General features: G+C 38.7%; 1 protein-coding gene across 1 annotated transcript; it reads left to right on the plus strand.

Annotated features, from left to right (window-relative positions):
- The first annotated feature begins 12,350 nt into the window (after positions 1-12,350).
- Positions 12,351-16,354, plus strand: LOC104431039 (short-chain dehydrogenase RED1-like). Its single transcript, XM_039302012.1, has 3 exons — positions 12,351-12,869; positions 15,131-15,290; positions 15,784-16,354. The coding sequence occupies exons 1-3, from the start codon at positions 12,512-12,514 to the stop codon at positions 16,118-16,120; spliced, it is 855 nt and encodes a 284-aa protein (XP_039157946.1). The 5' UTR covers positions 12,351-12,511; the 3' UTR covers positions 16,121-16,354.
- The last annotated feature ends 4,457 nt before the right edge of the window (positions 16,355-20,811 follow it).

Raw genomic sequence — 20,811 nt, forward strand, 5'->3', positions numbered from 1 at the left:
TCACTAAATCTCGGCCGCAAGAAAATGATTGCTTGATACGCGGTGGCCTGAGCTAAAAAGGGGTCGACGGAAAATGAATCCGAACTCTAACTAAAGCAAACAAAACCTCTATCCTCCATCGCAATTCCTAGGCAAAACGTTTCAGAAATTTACCTGATAAAGGTAGGGCTGAAAAGGCGTCCAGAAGAACGGCGCGGCCATGGCGGAACACTTTGTCGTGTTCAGTGAGGTCGAATCCGGTTGCGACCTGAATCGGGTCAATCGAGTGGCGACTCGAATTGGGTCAGTCGGGTCTTCGCAATTTCGAAGGCCGAATTGTAGGGTTTGGGTAGACGAAGGGGTTGGGCTAGATTGGGGAGTCGATTCGATCAAAGAGCAACTCGGCTTGAGCAAACTCCTTGGATTTGAGTTCAAACTGAATTGATTTGGGCAGATGGGATTTGGGGTTCTTCCTCCATCGCTGAAGACGATTCGAGACAAGTGAGAAAAGGGAAAACGTAAGAGCTCTTGACAGTGCCGTTTTGTTTTGAAGGTTCTAGGGTTTTTTTTTTTTTTTTAATAAAACGCCGTCGTTTTGTTTTCAGGCATCCATGTCAGCGCCGGTCCAGCCACATGGGACGGCCGGCGCTGACTTTGTATCCACGTAGGCATTTTCCGGTCTAAATTTGCCGGAAGGACTAAATCGGCACCAAATAAAAAGGTTTAGGACTAAATCGGCACCAAAAAAAGGTTTAGAACTAAATCGGCACAGACAATAGGTTTAGAACTTTTTTGGCACTTTTCCCCATTGTTATTATCAATGGTGTAGATAGTTGCTTTGCTCAAGGGTGTAAGGCTCGCCAATTCATGTCCAGTACTCGCATACCTACTATTTGTAGATGACTTAATTTTCTTTCTGGATGGGTGTGCGAAGGAGAGTCAGAATCTTGCTGCCGTGCTTAACCAATACTGTCATGCTTCCGATCAGACTATCAACTTAAACAAATCTGGCATCTGTTTGCTTAGAGAATCTACAAGCAACAATGGCAGATCATCTATGCATACAGATTCTCCGAAATATAGAAAAATAGTTATAACTTCAAATTGGGACATGTTAAAAAGGGAAATGTTTGCTTAGATTCTAGACTAAGCTAATAGCAAAGTTAAAAGCTGGAAGGAGAATATGCTGTCTAGAGCTAGAAAGGAAGTACTCATAAATGCCACGGTGCAATCCATCCCCACTATGCAAATTCTGTTTTTGAAGTACGTAAATCTATCTGCAGATCGATTTGAGGAAAAAAATTGCGTCATTTTGGTGAAAATCTACAGAAGGACGTAAAGGGATTCACTGGAAAAGACGAGACGTCTCAACAAGAACAAAAGATAATGGCGACTTCACCTTCCAAGAGCTGCACGACTTGAATGCTTCCATATTAGGGAAGCAAAGTTGGAGAATGCACTCCCAGCCGGAGTCTGTGGCACAGGGTTTTAGAGCCATCTATTTTGCTTACACGGACTTCTGGAAAGCGAAGTGAAGTCATGGATTATCTTGGGGTTAGCAAGTTTACTCATGGGAAGAGATCTACTAGAACCACAATTGAGATAGACGATAGCTAACGGCTGTAGAATTGACATATGGGAAAATCAATGGTTAAATTCTGGAACTTATCAAGGCCCCATAAACAGAGGCAATCCCACGACAGTTAACCAGCTGATCCTAAGCCAACCAAAGACATGGAATGAACTTTTGATGAGAGAAATTTCTTCAAAAGAAATGGCAGAAGAAAGTCTCGCAATTCTTCCTGGGCATGCAAACTCAAAAGACAGGCTGATATAGACACCAACGGAGAATGGACAATGCACTGTGAAGAGCGGACATGAGGGACAAGGCAAAGGACCCTAGTTGAAATCGAGGAACCTGCTTTCTCATCACACCCTGCGCCTACGACTCAATGGAGATCTTTGTGGTTTCTCGATGTGCAGCTGAAAATAAAGCATTTTTTTGTGGAACCTATTTCAAGTCGCATTACCCACGATGGAAAACCTTCATAAGAGAAAGATCTTGCCTTCGCCATTGTGCTCTATATGCAAGTGCAAACCGGAAACTCCAGAACATATCTTTCTTCTTTGCATTTGGGAAAATCGGATACGGGCACAATGGCTTGCGCGAATCATAGCCAGATTGTCATGAATAAAATATTTGTTTAAAAATATAGTTAATCGGTCAAATTTTTATCATGCAGTCTAAAAGAAGAAGTTTCCACAATCTTTTGCCAAATCTAGAATGAAGGTAATAATCAAACTTTTGTCAAGTGAAGCCCGAATGAAGGTAATAATCAAACTTTTGTCAAGTGAAGCCCGCCACTTATGGGGTGATCCAAGCTGTGACTTCAAACTTGAAAGCTTTTAACAAGGTGCAAGAACAATTGAGTTTGAGTAGACATTATGACTCCGTATCTCGATCAGACGGATGGAAAGCGCCAAAGCTTCGAGAAATAAAAATTAATTAAGATGGGGCCTTTTCATCACAAAAGAAGCCAGGAGCTTAGGTTTCACTATTAGTGACCATGAAGGAAACGTAATAGGAGGAAAATCACAAAGATTTCCATCTGATTCAGCTACGCAATTTGAAACCCCAGAAGTCATTCGGCTATACAAGCCAAAACCCTAGTGGTGCCAGAAGCTCTTGGTCATATCAATGGTGACACCAATAATAATCCACTTGCTAGGCAGGTAAGGACAAACACATGAATGGCACTTGAATATGGGCAGTTGCGCGTGTAGCATGTGGATATCACTGCAAATACGTCATCTCATCTATAACTGCAAGGACTAGCATATGATTATTAATGATGATGTTCAGCAATGCCACATATTCAATTGTCGGCCATTAAAAGTTGGTAGGCAATGAAGTTGTTGAAGGGGCATTTTTCTTTTTCTTTTTTTGGTCGGTATTGAAGGGGCATTGGCAAGCTGTTTTGGAGTTTAAAATTAATGAAGCAGTTGAGAACAAAGGTGCACTTTTTTGAGGTAGCGGTTACAATCTAAAAATAAGATCACAGGACACCCATTGCTACTGTTTATGAAGAATGACTAGAGGCAAGAGGAGTTATTGAGATGTGAAGGTAACCGACAGAAGTGGCTGAAGGAAATATAGACAAGTTCCGTCAAAAGGTGGGTTACCCTAAATTATTATAAATACTGCTAGTTGTCCATCAGAAGTGCCCCCAAACAAATCAAGCAGATTTACTCTTTATCTTTATTTACTTGCACTTTATCTTTTTTAGTTGTAACTTTCAAATCTGCATCATCAATTAAATTGTGGCGTATATCTTTATGTTGGGTACTGCATCGACAATTAAATTCCGAGATTGTATCTTTATATTCTCAAGCTGTGACATGGATTAAATTCTATCTAACTTGTTTACACCTTGTCACGTTATTGAGTTCGTAATTCTTAGGCCTTGTCATCAATTAGATTCTAACTTGATTTGAGATTGTGCAGTGCTTTTAGGATTGAAGAAGTTAGATTCCTATTTGCCTATGATATTTTTTGTCCAAAATTGTTGCAGATGCCTAGTTTCCTTGAATAAAAACTGAAGAACAATTTTCAGTGAAAACTATTTGGTGGTAGGAAAATTCTAGCGAAACAATCATCCAATAAAGAGAGCAAATGTCGAAAATGGATACTAAAATTGTCTTCGAAGTGCTAAATGGGTCAGGGAGTGCTTCTTGGATTATTTAGCAAGCAGTACAAGATTGTAGAAGCTTCACTAACGAATGGCGAACTTTTCATTAGCGACACAGAAAAAAATTAGAAGCAACTGTATAAGAGATCGGTATAATAAACTAGAAAGGAGATGGATGTTTCGTGCAACAGAAATTCATTTCTTAGGGATGAAAAAATTAAGGGAAGCTCACTCCATTACTGTGAGCTCTTATCTGATTTGACATGTGATACTTGAAAATGGATGAATCAAATCACAAATGATTGACGTAACGAACCACAAATTATTGATGATTTTGCTTTGACAATGCGGCAATTCAATAATCCATACTCGATGTCATTATCGAATGTACCAATAAAGCAAGATTATCTCAAAATGTTATACTCGTGAGTGTCACCAAGCTACCAATAAGTCAGCGGTCAGCGTTGGGAAGTTACATCCACCATCAAATTCACACGTAGGACTGATATTTAGTTGGATTAAGACAAAAATAATTAAGTTAAAATGATGTTAATTTTGAAAATTCATACCTTTAGCATAGTCGGGGTCATGAAAATAGCTTATTTTGGTAATTTGCTTATTCAACTTTTTCAAGTTGGAGAGCATGATTGTGCATCTCCTACTGACATTAGGAGTGTGGACCATAATTTTTTATGAAACCGTGGACAATAGTTTAAATGCATTAATAGGTTTCTTGAGTAAAAAGATTATAGAAGTAGGCAGAATAACTTCATCATTTGTTGACAGAGATGGTTGTATACTAGGAAAAAGATAAGATTATGGCTCAAGATTAATAAGATATTTAAGCGAGGAGAATCAAAAGATTAGAGCTGTATAAATAGACAAATAATTGGTCATTCTCTTTATTAGTGGACGCACCAGGATATTTTGGATTCAATATGATAAATGGTAGGTTAGGTAGGAATTATGTAATTCACTTAGATGAAAATGCACATCTTTTGTCATAACTTAACTTATAAGGAAAATTGATGGATCAAATCATAGATTTCTAATGATTTTGCTCAATTGAAATTGCGGATGCTGCAAATTGATGATCAATATTCAATGTCATTATTGAATATGCTAGTAAAATGCAGGAGAAGAACACCAGAAATGCCAAAAAGTCATCTACAGTGCTCATTTTAGTGCCAAAAGTTTTCGAGAGCTCATGTAAATGCCAAAGTTTTTTAGAACAATCTTTTCAGTGCTAACTTTGATCTATATGGCCAGAAATCTGATGTAGCTTTTTTTTTAATTAATTTCTTAAGCCGACAAGGCTCACCGGAGGGTCTAGTCAACATCTAGAGCAAGAAACGATGTCATCCAATAGCTTTCCTCAAAATAAAAACCCTAAATCGCCAAATTATTAAATAAAAAAAAAAAAAGCCCCATTTTCAAAACCTAACCGGCTATTGAATGAATCCTCCCACCTCAATACACCATGTTCTAGTAGCCCACGAAGAAGCTGCTCCACCGACTCATCCTGAGCTCCGCAGTCATGAGGGCCCAACCCACTCCTTGATAATAGAGAAGGTCAACTCTCAACTTCAACTTTGGTCTAAGAACTACAAAACGAGGAATCAAGACACTCTCTCGTATATGGACAATGATGGAGTTGCAATTTGTGACAAGATCAAGGATAGAAAGGTTAGTTATCACTGTCAGTGGGAATCAAAGCGAACGAATAGATTCCGAAAGCAGTTTCATCACTTTGTAACTTCTGGCCGTGAAGTAGAGTAAAACAGAGCGCGCCTCACACTCTTCCGAAATCAGTTGGTGGTGATGGCGAACGAAGGTCAGATCAACAAGGAAGATTCTTTGTTGCGAAAGTCAAGCGATCAAACAATAATATAGACAGAAGAAGAAAATAAATCAGATATCAGATTTACGTAGTTTGTTCGTACAGACCTATATCCACGGGGAGAGCAGCGACGAATTTCACTATAGATCAAGCGATACAAGGAGATTACATACTCAAGTTACTCAAACACTTTCTCGATGTTTCTCAAGCCCTAATTACACCCAACAACGCATGCAGTGTTTAACCCCGAAATTCCTCAAGAAATAATCTCTCAATCTCACGAAGAAATTACACGCAAATTTTACCACAAAATTTAATTGGCTTGAACACTAAATCTTCTTTGATGTAATTCATGAACAAAAATGACACAAAAAAATCCCTCCCAAGCACTCGACGATGAGATGGCGCTTCAAGACCAATTATTCATGATCAACCTCTTACCACCCACAGCCACAAGTCTATATATATATAAGTGAGACCCTTATTCTTTTGTCAACTTTTCATAGGATTTTGTTTCCTATCTTAAACAATTTTATCCAAAACATATCTCTGTATGTTTTAAACAAAATCAAAATCCAAGTAAAAGTTGGACTTTCCTATTTTAGCGATCAAATTCTCCAACGCGGATTCGAATTTTGGGAAGTTGATCTTCGGATCTTCTTTGCTCTATTTCGAATGTCCGCAACATATCCAATTCGGAATATTCAGACTTTCGCATTGGGCTCAAACTTGAGACATATTTTAACATTCTTAGTGACGAAAAAGCCGACAATCAAAGCTAACAATGGTGTGTTGAGCTGGATCCGAGTTCTTTAGGTGCTCGAATCGCAAAATAGAGAGTAGAGCATGACAGTTCATGGCACATCGATAATATTCCAGCAATTGAGAGTGGATGATAATCTGGGAGCTCCATAACATCGAGATCTATCGAGAGCTTTTGCTTCCTTTTTCGCTCGAAAAAAGCGTTTGTGGAGATTGTGCCCCCTCCCCCCTTCTAAGTTGTACATGTACATACCCCAAAAAAAAATGAATCATATTCTGTCAAACCCCCAAAACTGAATTTGTTGCGCAACTTTTCCAAAATCTTCTCGAGACGACGTTGCTTCGCCCGGCCACATCGATGAGGTGCGACACGCACGTCTGAAGCTTAGGGGGTGGGTGAACAGAGATTCAAGACAGATAGGCGAACTCTTGAAAAGTGAAAATTAAGACACAACAGCAAGGCCTCTCGGCCAAGCTTGCCAGAGACAATACAGGTGGCTCGCAAGCAACACGGACACTCATCCATGGACAACCGAGATTCATGAGCGTCACCATTGCTCGGTTAGATCTAGGGGTGAGCATGGTTCGGGTTGGTTTGGTCCACCCCTTAACCCTAGGATCAATCTGCACAATGTTGGTTCTCAATTTTTGGGACCGAGGACCAATCATATTGAGCTTGGGACTGAGGACTGGACCAACCCAATGGGTTCAGTCCAGTTCCAAGGTCAACCCGGGACCAACTGATAATTTTTCATTTCATTTCTTGTACTCCTTAAAAAAAACGATTAAAGACTGGACGGACCCAATGCATTTGATTTGGTTTCAAGGTTAACCAAGGACTAACAGATAATTTTTTATTTCATTTTTTGTACTACTTGAAAAGGCAACCAAGAACTGTACCGACCTAATGAGTTCGATGATGAGCAAGGTCAGCTAAGAAAGGCAAGTGGTGAGAATCAAGTGGGGTGAGCGTCAAACAGAATGAGCATTGAATGTCGAGTGGGAAGCAACAAGCCAAGCGAGCATTAAGCAAAGAGCAGCACAAGTGACCCAAAGTGAGTGAGGCAAGTGTCGAGTGGCGAGCGAAGAAGTTATTTTTTTCGATTTTAGCAAATTAAAGACTAAGATGACCAATAAAACAGAAGAAAATGAATACTAGAGGAGGATACCATAAGATGCCTTTTTGGACATCATGAGGACTCCTCATAAAAATATTTTTCTCCTCCGTAAATTATAACTATTGACGCCGTAAAAGACATTAAAAACCTAAGTTATTAAAGAACAATGTAAAATTACTTAAACTCCTCATTAAAGAGCTATTTAATATTGTTGATACCATTTATTTTAAGGTTTTTTCTATATAAAATATTACTATATAAAAAAATTATAAGTAATATTATTTATATATATAAAGTCAGGGTTAGTCCGAGTTGGATCTACCCAGAACTATCGGGACCGAGGACTAACTTGCACAATGTTGGTCCAGGAATTCTAGGACCAAGGACCGACCCAGTCTCCTTGGGAACCGGATCAGGACCGGCAGGGTTGAGCTGGTCTAGGGTCAGTCCAGGGACCTTAGACCGATGCTCACCCCTAGCTAGATTTGGTGGCGACTCCACTGGTGGCAACAATGGAGGAGGGGCGGAGGTCAAATTCGGAGAGAGGGGATGACTAGATGGGATTTTCGAGCAAGAGGGATCGGAGGCGCGCAGGTGAGGAAGAGGGCTGATGCCATTGTTGAAGAGAGCGAGCTTCCAAAGAGGGTAACAGAGGAGAGAGATCAAGGAAAAAAAATTTGTCCATATTTTCCTTTCTTATTCGTTGGGCAGCAGCCAAAAAAGTCCACGTGGACTAGTTTTTTATTAAAAGCCACCTAATTTTTTTTGTCGGAATTTCTTGAAGGATTGTTTTTTTTTTATCTAATTTGGTACTAAAGAGCCGACGAAAACTTTTAACATTAAAATAAGTAGTCTTTTGACATTTTTTAGCGTCCACCCATAAACTGTTATAAAGCTAAAAGTCAAACATCATTAAATTATTTCTACTATATAAGTACTATCTTAGTCAATTTGAAAGATTTCTAACATCAATCAAACTCTATGATCTCACTTACATCATTTGATATGATTTCCCAATGGGATAAACCTACTAAGAACTAAAGATGGAGAAAGTATTCTCTAAGATTACATTTGGTCGTCCGAACATTTTTGCTTGATATTATTTCAAAACTCCCATCCAATATCTGTCCACGCTAGTTATAACATGAATATAAATAAATATTATCTAAATAAATATTGGATTTGCAAGATTAAAATTATGAATAAACTGTGTTTATAAAAAATCCCCTCTTCCTCATGAAGCAGAGGAGGAGGCTGTTTTTGCTCAACCCGGCTTCCATAGAGAATTAAATACTCTTAAAAGTAGGCAGAAAAATTGATGGGAAGCGAGGCAGACTGAGAATTTTGGGAGGAAGATGCCAGCATATACAAATTCAGCTAATTTAAGCAGGATATACAGCTCATGCTATGACTGACCATAAATGCAGGCTTGGAAACCGACAAAGAAATTTGCCCTAAATAAAATCATCACAATTTGAGCCAAATGTAATCTAAACCAGTTGAATATTATGGGAATCTCATTTGTGGTTTTACTACAATGCCAAAGGCAGGATGGAGCTAATTGTGGAGAATGTCACATGAATTTATACAGCTCATAAAATTAGAAGCACAGCAAATACTGACGAATCAACAAATACTGATGAATCAACCATAGTCGTCAACTAAAAAACTTGTCAAATATTGACAAGTACTGACAAATTTGTTGGAGCATAGACGGTTTAAAACTTGAAGTATGAACCATGAGCTTAGTTGAAGCTTCACCAGAAAATCAATCTGCACCACGACCTATGAGTTGAGGCACCGGGATTTTGTGCTCTGATTGAACTTCACATTTTCATTTAATTTAGAAACTGAGAAGTTTTGTAGGATCACTACCGACTATTCTAAAAAGTTAAGCTATTAGATGAAAACACGTGGTTTAATATTTAATTACTCTAACACTACCCCCATGCTTAGTTTGATCTTAAGCATGAAAATTTAATTTGAAAGGTAAATGGGACTAGGAAAATTTTAAAGTCAGAACCTCCTACTTTGATATCTTGTGAGATTTTGTAGGATCACTATTGACTGTTCTAAAAGTATAAGTTATTAGACGAAAACATGTGATTTAATATTTAATTACTTTAACGGGAACTAAATTAAATATGTATCAAAAGTTAATAGACTATGTTGAATAAATGAAAATTCAAGAATCACATTATATATTAAGCTAAAATTCAAAAATTATTTGTGTTATCTTTCCCGGTATTACAAATGACATTCATACCATTTTAGAGACCTATACATACACAATCTTTTAGATATTGATATTGTCCTTGTGTGCTCAGATGAAATGATGTTGAAATCGTGTTTTATCAATATCAGACCATCGGTCTATAAAACGTCACCGGTTATTGTCCAAACCCGTTGGAAATTACCATCCGTCCCTATCAATGTCCCCATGACACCTGTAAGGGGTTGGTTGATTGGTCAAAATCACACCATCAATTTCCTAAAGTTCTAGACGATATTTACCACATAAACGCTTCATTCGCAGTACATGGAATGTCCGAACATGAAAAAACAGCCAAAACGTGCGTGGTAAAAAGGCAAGAGGAACGAGCGAGGGGCGTTGGGCGTAGATTTTCCAAAGCTTTGGGGAGGATTTGTCCGTGGCATTGGATGCCATAATTTTGGACAGGAAAATAAATTATCATAGAAATTTATATTGTCAGTGACTATTAAACCAAGCCAGCACATGTAGGACCGGCTATTCGTATTTCCGTGTGCATTTTCTAACAAAATATGATGATGGGACAATAAAGTACAAAATATAGAATTACTATTTAGTGTTTTTTTTTTTTTTTGCATGTCAGAAGTACATTTAAAGTACATTTATTTCTCAAGTCCTTATATTTTCCACATAAAAAGGACATTAATTAATGAGAAGGCACAAATAAAGTGATGGAATGATAAGACAGAGAGAATGAAATATATATGGGTCGGGCTATTTTCGACATCTTCTTTTTGCTAAAACAACATATTTTTAAGCGTAATGGCTAAACATTATTCTCTCTGTCTCTACATTCCATTATCTCTCTCATTTGGATATGAGATTTAACTAAATCCCGAAAATATTAATAAATTTTTCTGCAATTTCCTTTTGAACGAATATGATAGCAAATGACTATTAATTTGTTCAGCACCAACGTGGCGTTTATGTGGCAAGCCACGTAATCATTTTCATTTTTACCTTTTGACAGAATGACTAACATGAAAAATATACAGTTTAGAGACTATATTATATAAAAAAGTTCAAGTATTGAATTAAAAATTTTAAAAAGTTCAGATACTGTGATGCCCTTATGCTAAGCATTTGATAATACAGTGGTTGATGGATCTTTTGAGATTCATGAAAGACTTGTGAAAGCTTACTTTTGATTTTGATTAACGATAGAAGAAATAACAAAGCTGATAAACCAATATGGTAAAAAACAATGGTGGAAATAGAAAAATAGAATGAAAAGATTTGCCACTTTCCTTCAATGAATATAGGCAAAGTCAATGACTCTTATCTTTCTAAGTCAAAAAGACTCATTATCATCATCTATGAACATCTAAGTCACATGCAACCTCCCAAAGCATTGCATTGATTAGCCTCAACTAAACACTCGCCTATTCAATGGTGGAAAGTGAGATTGCCAAACATTTATGAAGGTAGGTGCTTGAATTGAGAGTTAATCATGTAGAAACGAGTAAACCTTGGCCAAATGGAAGTTTCATTTGGTTACTAGAATTATAATGCGTTTGTGAGTATTTCAAACTTTCGTTTATTTTACGAAAAATGAATGATTTAAAAAAATATATATTCTAAGAATAATGGCTTATATTGCTCGAAACATTTATTCAATGAAATTTTTTTTATTTATCGATAACAATTTATGTCTAAACATTTACATAGATGATGAAAAAATATTTTTATTCATTCATCTTTATAAGAAATACAAATGATCATTTTTATGAAAACATTTTATAAACAATTTATTTTTCATGAAACAAATGTACCATTTATAAAAATGCCATTGCAGAATCTTCTATCACGGAGGATCCGGCTTCCTTGCTATTTGCTCTCGATCAAGGCCATTGATGAGTCCACCTAGGAAATTTTGAGTCTCTCCAATTTTGAAACCCTAGATCTTACTATATTCAATTTCGAAATTAGGGGTCTACATCGTGGAATTTGTGGGATCCGTGGAACTTGCAGGTTTCGACAGGTTTTAAAACGAGACATTTTATGAAACTCTAATCAAAATTTGTTTCTTAATGAATAACTTTAAATCAAAACTATTTTTTTAACGTTTATTATTAAAATATGTATAATTCTTTAGTTCTAATATATCGATGAAAGATTTATCATCAAAAAAGGCATAAAAGTTAAATATGTAAAATTAGATTTTGTTAACGCGGCCACCAAAAGGAAATTGCTGAATAAAAGCACACAAATGATCGTGCCATGTGATTAACCCCGTGCAAGCTTTACCAAGTTGTGAGCCAAGGCTTGGTGGTAAAGTTAGTTTCGATGGTTAAACATTTTTCGCCTTAAAAAATATAAAAAAATCCCTAATTTATAAAAAATAATATTAATATCATGAAAACCCCCCAAATTAATATATTTATGACAAATTAACCTTTCGCTAGTTTTCATCAAATTGGATTAAATACAATGAAAAAGTATAAACTGATATATCTATCAATAACCACGCGTCATCTAATCAGCAATTTAACGGAAACTAGCCGTGGATAAATTTATTGTAGGTGCATTAATTTAGAGTTTTTTATGATAAAATATTAATTCAAAGAAAATTTATCACGAATATATTAACTTGTGATTTTTCTTAATATTAAATCCAATTATTTAAAAAAAGAAAGGAAATTATGGAATGAAACGGTCATCCAGAAGCTTTGCTGAGTCGACTCACTCACCATGCCAAAACCACACCCACCACAAAAGCGCACCGCAACAGTCCACGACGCAGAGCCGGCTGAGCAGCTAATATACTCTCGCCTCCTTCATCGTCACTGTTAAAGCTTTGCCTTTTTACGCGTCTCGATCTCAATCCGGGTCTACCCATTTCTCGACTCCGATGGCGAGCGGCGGCGGTGGCGGCGGCGACGACGGGCAGCAGGTGGTCCTGATAACCGGGTGCTCCCAGGGCGGCATCGGCCACGCCATGGCCCGGGCCTTCGCCGCCCGGGACTGCCGCGTCGTCGCCGCCAGCCGGTCCCGCGCCTCCATGGCCGACCTCGACGGTGACCCGAGGTTCCATCTCCAGGAGCTCGACGTACTGTCCGAGGAAAGCGTGAAGCGGGTGGTCGGGAACGTGATCGACAAGTTCGGAAAAATCGATGTGCTGGTCAACAATGCCGGTGTCCAGTGCGTGGGCCCTCTCGCGGAGATCCCGCTGTCCGCCCTCCAGAAGACGTTCGATACCAACGTCTATGGTAATGAATGCCGATGATTTGGTCTATTCTCTGCACAGTCTCGATTCGTGGCTTGACGTGTGCTACTGGGTTGATTGATTTTGGTTTCTGGGTGGAATGTACGGAGTCAATTTATGAGCTTTGTGTTGAAATGCGGTGTTCTGGGTGAAGCTATCAGCTCTTTATGGACGTCGAGTGAGAGTTCTGGTGACTGTCCTTGTTAGCTGTTAACGACTGATGATTTTATTGTTGGTGAATGTGCCGGACGAGATGGTACATTTTGCTACTTGTAAGGCTTTGCATTGACAGGTCGAAGTTACTGCTTTGTTCAAAATGTCTCTCCTGCCGATGGTGGATCTGCTCAGTTTGTTGCGAGCAACCAGAAAGAGGAAAACCCTTACGACATAGGTGGTCCTGCGGATGAGATGGTTGCTTGGGGATGTGCTTGTTTCCGATGCAACCGTAGGATTGACTTAATGATCTGAGGACTGAAGATGTGTGTGTCTAATGGGATCGATTCCCCATTGCAACAAATAGGATTGACTTAGTCATTTAAAGAATAGAGATGTGTTTGTGTGATTTAGACGCTATACACAGGTTCAGTTCCCCTCAACTTCTGGTGGTGCAAACCATTTCATAGCCTGACCACCCCCTTGGACTTCAGCTCGATTTCTTAGGATTCCATATCATGGGTCCAGTATAGCTTTTCTAAGTGTCATCAGAGAATACTTACAGTACATGACCTTTGTATCCTGGTTTGAAAGCAGCTTCCTAAGATATAGCAACAACGCAGCTGCATTCTGCTCCTACTTTGTCCATGGTGCATTTGTCTTGGTACAAGAAGTTCGGCTTAAAAACACAGAATAGGCTTATGCAGAATATTTAGATGCTGTAAAGCATTTTTGTCAGTTGTCGTGGTGATTAGCTTTTAGTCATCTCCTTGCCAATCAAGTCTATAGTAGTTTTAAGCCAGACATCACATGGAAAGCACAGGTAAATCCTGCAGTGAACCACAAAAAGGGGTAGTTTAGTACCAAAAGGTAACTCAGATACTTTCTTTCACAATATCAAAGTCTGGTAATTTCATTTCCTCAATCAGAAATTTTTTCATTGTCAGTTCTCTTCATCCAGAAATCTTAAATTGATCCAGACATAAAGTACTGCAAAAAGATTACTATCTGTATTGATAACATCCCTTTCTTTATAGTCAAAACTCCAGGAAAAAAGACATTCTTCTAGATCTATTGGTTGGAATTAGAGTTGTAAAACTATAGTTCGCATAGGCAATTTTTCTGCATCTCTGCTTATATACATACTCATTTGGTATGCATGTTGTTCACCAGTAACATCATATTCTTGCAATTAGCCTGGGACTATAGTCATAGCATATTGCACAATACCTTGACCTTGAGTATTAAGTAACACGATTGCATCTCTTTTATCACTGATGACAGCTGGATGTTACAGCTGAAGATTCTCAGTTCAAAGCAGATCCACACGTTGCCATAGGAAGTAATGGGTACCATGAGACTTGTGGAGACCCACATATTGTTTAAAGAGGGTTTCAAAGGGTTGTGGAATAGGTTTCAGATTCCAAAAGTTTAGAATTGTGTCTACTTATGTTGTTATCCTTTCGACATCGGAACCACACACTCCTTTTGTGTGTTCTAGAGAGTAGAGACAGGAGTATGGCAGTAAAAAACAAATAGGACTGCATTTTAGTATGTGATCTAAGTGTCAAGCTTATTTGCCACTGTCAATGTTTCCAATAAAACAAAAACATTCAGCTGCCACCCCCATTCTAACTTGCAGCTTATAGTTTTCAGAATTTTCTCTTTGATCTTTTCTGCTGCTTCAATATAATGGGTGGAACGAAATTCTATCTCTCTGTGCAAGCATGGCTTAAACTGGAAAACATTTGTCTGCTGCTCAGATTGGAGGTATCTGCTGTATTTTTGGATCAGTGGGATTTACTATTTACTGGGGTTTTATACAGCATTAGAATCCTTGAGCATGTTGGTCGAAAATTGTCAATGCCTTTCCTTAGGTTTAAACTGATCTTGTGAGGATTTTCCTAGTTAATTGTGACAAAACAATCATGTAAACTTCATTTTAATGACGTCATGGGCAGTCCATCCATTACATACGTTATGAAATGGAGTCTTTCATCTAAGATGATGTAGAATTGTCCAATTCCTATTTCATTTTCTTTCAGTCTCTTGGCAACTGTGAAGTGAGTGTAAAGTATGGCCTTCTTGTGCATCTCTCGATCTTTCCTACAGGATCATTGAGAATGATTCAAGCTGCTGTCCCTCACATGGCAACTAGGAAAAATGGGAAAGTAGCTAACGTGGGGAGTGTTGCTGCTTTGACAAATGGACCGTGGGCAGGTTCTTATACTTCATCAAAAGCTGCCCTCCATTCAATGACTGATACTCTCAGGTGAGAGCATTGTTGATTTTATCATTCTTTTTCTTTAGGGTAGTTAGTATATGTCCAAGCTCTCACCCTTACCATTAGTTGTAAAAAAAATGCCTCGTATGATTGGTGGAATAGAATGGGATAGGAATGGAATGGAATGACTAATGCCATGGAAATAACTCTGAGAAGTACCTACGGCCTAATTGAATGTCTCTCTTTATCACACCAACCAAACAAAGCAATAGGTATTTAGGAAGGAATACGCTAGGGATAAAATAGTTGGTCCCTCTCATTGCCATATATCTTAGTTCAATTCATTAACTCTTGAGAGTTATATTTTTTTTAGCAAAAAATGGGTAACTTTGAGTCCTTAAATGACCTTAGCAATAACATTATGCTAACAAGAGGACATTCTTGTACCGGCCAATCTATTGATGTGGGTTCATATGACAAAGGTCCACAACAAGGCAGTGAAATAGTGTTTGGGTGACATTTCGTTATTTGGGATGAGCAGGTTGGAGCTAAAACCACTTGGAATTGACGTCATCAACATTGCCCCTGGTGCTATCAAATCGAACATAGGAAGTTCTGCAGTTGCGAGCTACGACAAGATGCCTGAGTGGAAGCTGTATAAGCCATTTGAGGCAGTGATACGTGACAGGGCTTATCTCTCTCAGGGAATCAAAGCGACCCCTACTGAAGAGTTTGCCAAGGAGGCTGTGTCTGCAATATTAAGGAAGAATCCTCCCGCTTGGTTCTCCTACGGCCAGTATTCGACCGTGAGCAGTATTGTATACCATCTGCCAATATTCGTTCGGGATTTCATAATGAGGAAGGCAATGAAATGTTAGGTATGAACTAGAGTTGGCAGGTCTGCCTTTGTATACTTTTTGGCTTGTTCCCGCAACTTGCAATGTATAAAACCGTTCTCCCCAAAAATAAGGATAAGGAAAATGGAGAAAAAAAGGTTGTGAAGAATGGTGGGGAAACGGTTGACTTACGCGAGTAATGATTAAATGGGTGGATAAAGTGGATTGGAAGGCCTAAAACTTGTGTTTTATGAATTAATTGCATCATTCGGTAAAGTTTTAGACTTGATTAAATCAATTGAAAGATTTATGACTTGTTTGCATTTTCTTAAGTAAAGGTTAAGGATTTGGTTTAACCAATTGAAAGATTTTGGCGATTGCATTCAGTATGGAAGGTTAAGAACTTGTGCAATTCGTCTGTCATTATGCGCAAATGGTTGCTAGTGAGGTTGGTACCGTAAGAACAAAAAAAAAGGGTTGTTACCGTGATATATTTTGCTTCAATAATTTCTGGAACGTATTTCTCTTCTATGATCCTGGGCAATGTAACGTTCTTATAAGTACTATCATAGGCAGGAATAGAGATGGTGAGAGGTCCAGATAAATTGCCTCCATCTAGTCTGAAATCAACAGACCCTGATCTTTTTTGTCCGAACTTATTATGATTAGCTTGTTAAGGGCAATTTCTTCTTGTTTTTTTCAGGATTTCAACTGACACTCCTACTCTGTTTTTATCCTGCTTCCTCCACAAACCCATGTTTCCACAAGTTGCGAGCCTTGTTTGTTCTCTCTGCTTTTGGGTTTTATTAGCTAATCTCGGCTTTTGTCGTATAAATATGATATTTCTGCATTTCGAGGTCTCCATGCTCTTTGCATTCTTCTCGAGTTTTGCAAGTGCAATCGAGTGGGCCTGGATTTCACAGGCTTCTCTAGCCACGGGCCTGAAGACCGGCTCGAACCCAAAAGTTTTAGGCTGTGAGCGCAAAGGACGAGTTGTGGTTCACATGTGGTGTGTCTAGAACCGAGCCGTGTTTCCTGCTGCCAACGACTCTCGATCCGACCCATCCCTACCTATGTGCGGTATGTCCTTGAATTTACGGTGTGTAGGATTGCTGTAATTTGAGCAAAAGGAGATGTCTCCACATTTCACCCCCAGGCCACGATCAAAATCATGAGGAAAGTAGGTGTTTGCCATTGTCTTCGAAATATGGAGCCACAGCAATGGCCTCATACCAGTCAAGGGTCATAAGGAAAAACCTGTGTAGTGCTCGGAAAGAAACAAAGGTAACCCTCTTTGCTAGCGACACGGGCTCACTGAGTCTCAAGGGCTTGATTCACTCCGAGGTCTGCGCATCAATAAGGATTGACTAATACCACTACATCTCCGGGTCCTCTCCTCTATTTATTTCTCCATAGTGAATGGACATTGTCGCGACTTTTCCGAGGGTGAATTATTCAAAGAAGGCTATTGGATTACTAAGTCCGAAAACTTGACACGAACCCTCCCAGATCTTATCAATCGCGACTTGATATTAAGAAATTAACTCATTTAAATATGCAATTATACTTAATTTGGAGCCGCCACTAACCAATTAGGTAAAGTGTGGAAGAATACTTTACTTTTGCGTACCTGAGATTCAATAGATCTGGGGACATGGTTACGCTAGAAAAATCCAACGCCATTTCGGTATTTGGTCATTTTAATTTTAAAAAATATTTTATAGGTAGTCTTGATTAATTTTAACCTAAGCTACTAACGTGCAAAGGATAATCATGCGAGTGCACAATCAATGAAATAACATTTAATAAACCGAAGTGATGGATTGTAAAAAATTATAAACTACAACCTTATTAAGATCTACTCACTAAAATAAACTGCATAAAAATACATGCCCTAAACATGATTTCTAAATTACATGACACCTAATTTTTCTTTTTCCTTTTTATTATTAATTATATGCAATATTAACTTAAACTTAATATATATGAATTTATTTTAACGACATATGAAATGCAATTCAAATGGCATAACTTGAACTATCACAATATGTGTGCAATTTAATTTATATAATCCTAAATATACATGTACTACATGATATGAGATGTATAACGTAGTAATTCTATATGCATGTTCTTTTTATGATTTTTTATGATTATTTTTTATATCTATATGCAACCTACACTAAACAATGATGACATGAAATATGATTAATTATAAACTAATTTATTAACCAAGTAAATGACCTTTTGTGTTTTCTTTTTTAAATGACTTAATAATTCTTATTAAAGAAAGAAAATAAAGATGCAATACTAATCTTTGGCTTTTTTTATTAAAAAATTGCACGACGAGAATATTAAAACATTAACCTATGACCCTCTAACTAAAGCGTAACATGTGGTATGCACATTATGAAATCTATATAACCTAAATAACATTTTTTTGTTCTTTTTTGTTTTATTAAAGGAAAATTAACCGAATCCTATATGAATCTAAAAAATCAAAATGCAAAGCTTCAAATATGAAATGCATATGGACCTAAGTACTTAAATTCAAGATATGACACATAATATGATATGTGATGTACAAATAACACACCAAAATATGTGCTATTGAAAATTCATCAATATAAATCAATGACATATTATTTCAATGATGCAAAGCAATTCATGAATTTGTTATAAAAAAGTCGAAATAATCAAAAATCTAATCCGACGTCTCGCGGCTCAATATTTTTTATTATCATGATTTAATATGACAAATTTTTCTAATTGGATAATAAATCAAAACAAATCAAGTTAGAATGAAAATAATAAATAAAAAAACCCATGAAACCAAATATCTAAAAATTTACCTAGACTAACTCACGGTGAAGTCGAAGAAATGGCGAGGAAGCAGTAATGGCTGAGCTGCGATGGTGGTTCGCCAAGGGTGATGGGTCCTGGTGGCCGGCGCTGGGGCTGTCCGTCGGTCCATGACAAGGGCAGGAGGGTCGCTGTGCGGAGGTGCAGTGGCGTCGGCGGCAAGCTCACGGGTGCTGGTGCTCGGGCGGAGACGGAGCGGCTGCTGGCGTCAATGGAAAAGGAAGGCGCGACGCCGGTTAGGGACCTGTTGGCGTCGCTTGGTTGCTGGGTCGAAGGGCGGCAGCCGCCGGTGAGCAGAGAAGTCGACAGCAGGGAGCCCAGTGTCTGGCGGAACGGCGAGCTGGCGTCGGGTCGCTGATCGGAGGCGCTGCAGGTGTCGGGGGACAGCGTCAGGTGGGCAGAGACCAGCGAAGACAAGGCGGAGCTTCGGACGAGGTCGGGTCGTCGTGGGTCGTCGCAGGGCCGGCAAGGGGAAGCTCGGCAGCAAAAGTGCTCGGCGGGACACGGCAGTGTGGTTGGATCTCGGGCTGGAGGCGCGCTGTGGTCGCGAGCGTGGAGGAGTCGAGCAGGGGACGTGGCAGCTACTGGCGGCGATCGGCTCGGGCTTGCTGCTACGGCGGTGTTCGCACGATGGTGGTGCGGTGGCGGACGAGCGGCGACGCCGTGTAGAGCAGAAGCGGATGATCGGCCGAGCGGATGCAGATGGGGGAAGAAGGTGAACAGTAGGGGTCTTGTCAACTTTTTTCTTTGTTTTTTTTCTCTTTTCCTTCCCAATAACCGGTCACTTCCGTCGATTTCTCCCCTTTCTCTTTTGACTTTTCTTCTTTTTCCCTCAAAAACTGAAACCCTCTTCTCTGTTTTCTCTCTTTTCACTTTTCAATTTTTTTTGACGAAAAAAAGCCCCCCGCTTCGAAGCCTCGCACTCTCTATTTATAGAGGGAAAATTCAACAAACAAGCGAAGATTTTCCAATATTCACTCAACTTCTTAATAAAAAAGTGACTTCAAAATCACACGATTATTAAATTTTTAATTTGAAATGAGGAGATATGTTCAACAACCAAATGTTTTGTTATTTAAAAAAAAAAAATCGAAATCTCCCTTGAAATGTTTTTATTTTATAAGTTATTTATTATCCTCTATTTTTATTTTTCAAAAGATTAGTTTAATCATAAATGCAATGTAATTTTTATATGATAAACAAGTGAGTGGCATGATCAAAATTAGGTGTCAACAGGGACTCGAGTTGGAATAAAAAACCTGAAATTATGGTGTAAGACTCACAAACAACAGGAGGCTAGATAACTTTCTCCCAATTCTCAAATAATTAGCTTACAACCTTTGGTTTAGTCCTACACTAACCTAGCAATTAGCAGAGCTATCAATGCTGAAACCTATTGGCGCAAAACCAACTCACATGCACATACCGCGTGCTACTGCACAACGATCGACATGGTCCCCATGTCCTGACCAGTGGCTCATAAGAGAGTAGATGTACAAGTGGAGAGCACCCAATGATTTTTGCCCGCTTTACTGGGAGTACTAAAGGCCAGATTGGCGGTTTATATTGAACAGAATCTACATTCGAAACACAATTCAAGGTTACAAGTCAACCCTCAAAAAGACAAATTATTTCAGCCGCTCTATGAATGCTTTTGCTTTATATGATATTTCTAATGGTCTCACCTGCTAACTGGAAACCAAACTCTCCACAAAATTACTAAAATTTGTCCTGAAAAAGCTGCCACAGAATATGCATCCTCACTATTGCAATTTTACTGGGAATGGTTCTGACGACTATAATACACCAAGCCCGGTGGCTGAAGTGGCCGAAAACCAGGAGGTACGGGCGGTTGTTGACTCAAGGGCATG

Source organism: Eucalyptus grandis, chromosome 9 (assembly GCF_016545825.1).
Source record: "Eucalyptus grandis isolate ANBG69807.140 chromosome 9, ASM1654582v1, whole genome shotgun sequence".
NCBI classification, from domain to species: domain Eukaryota; kingdom Viridiplantae; phylum Streptophyta; class Magnoliopsida; order Myrtales; family Myrtaceae; genus Eucalyptus; species Eucalyptus grandis.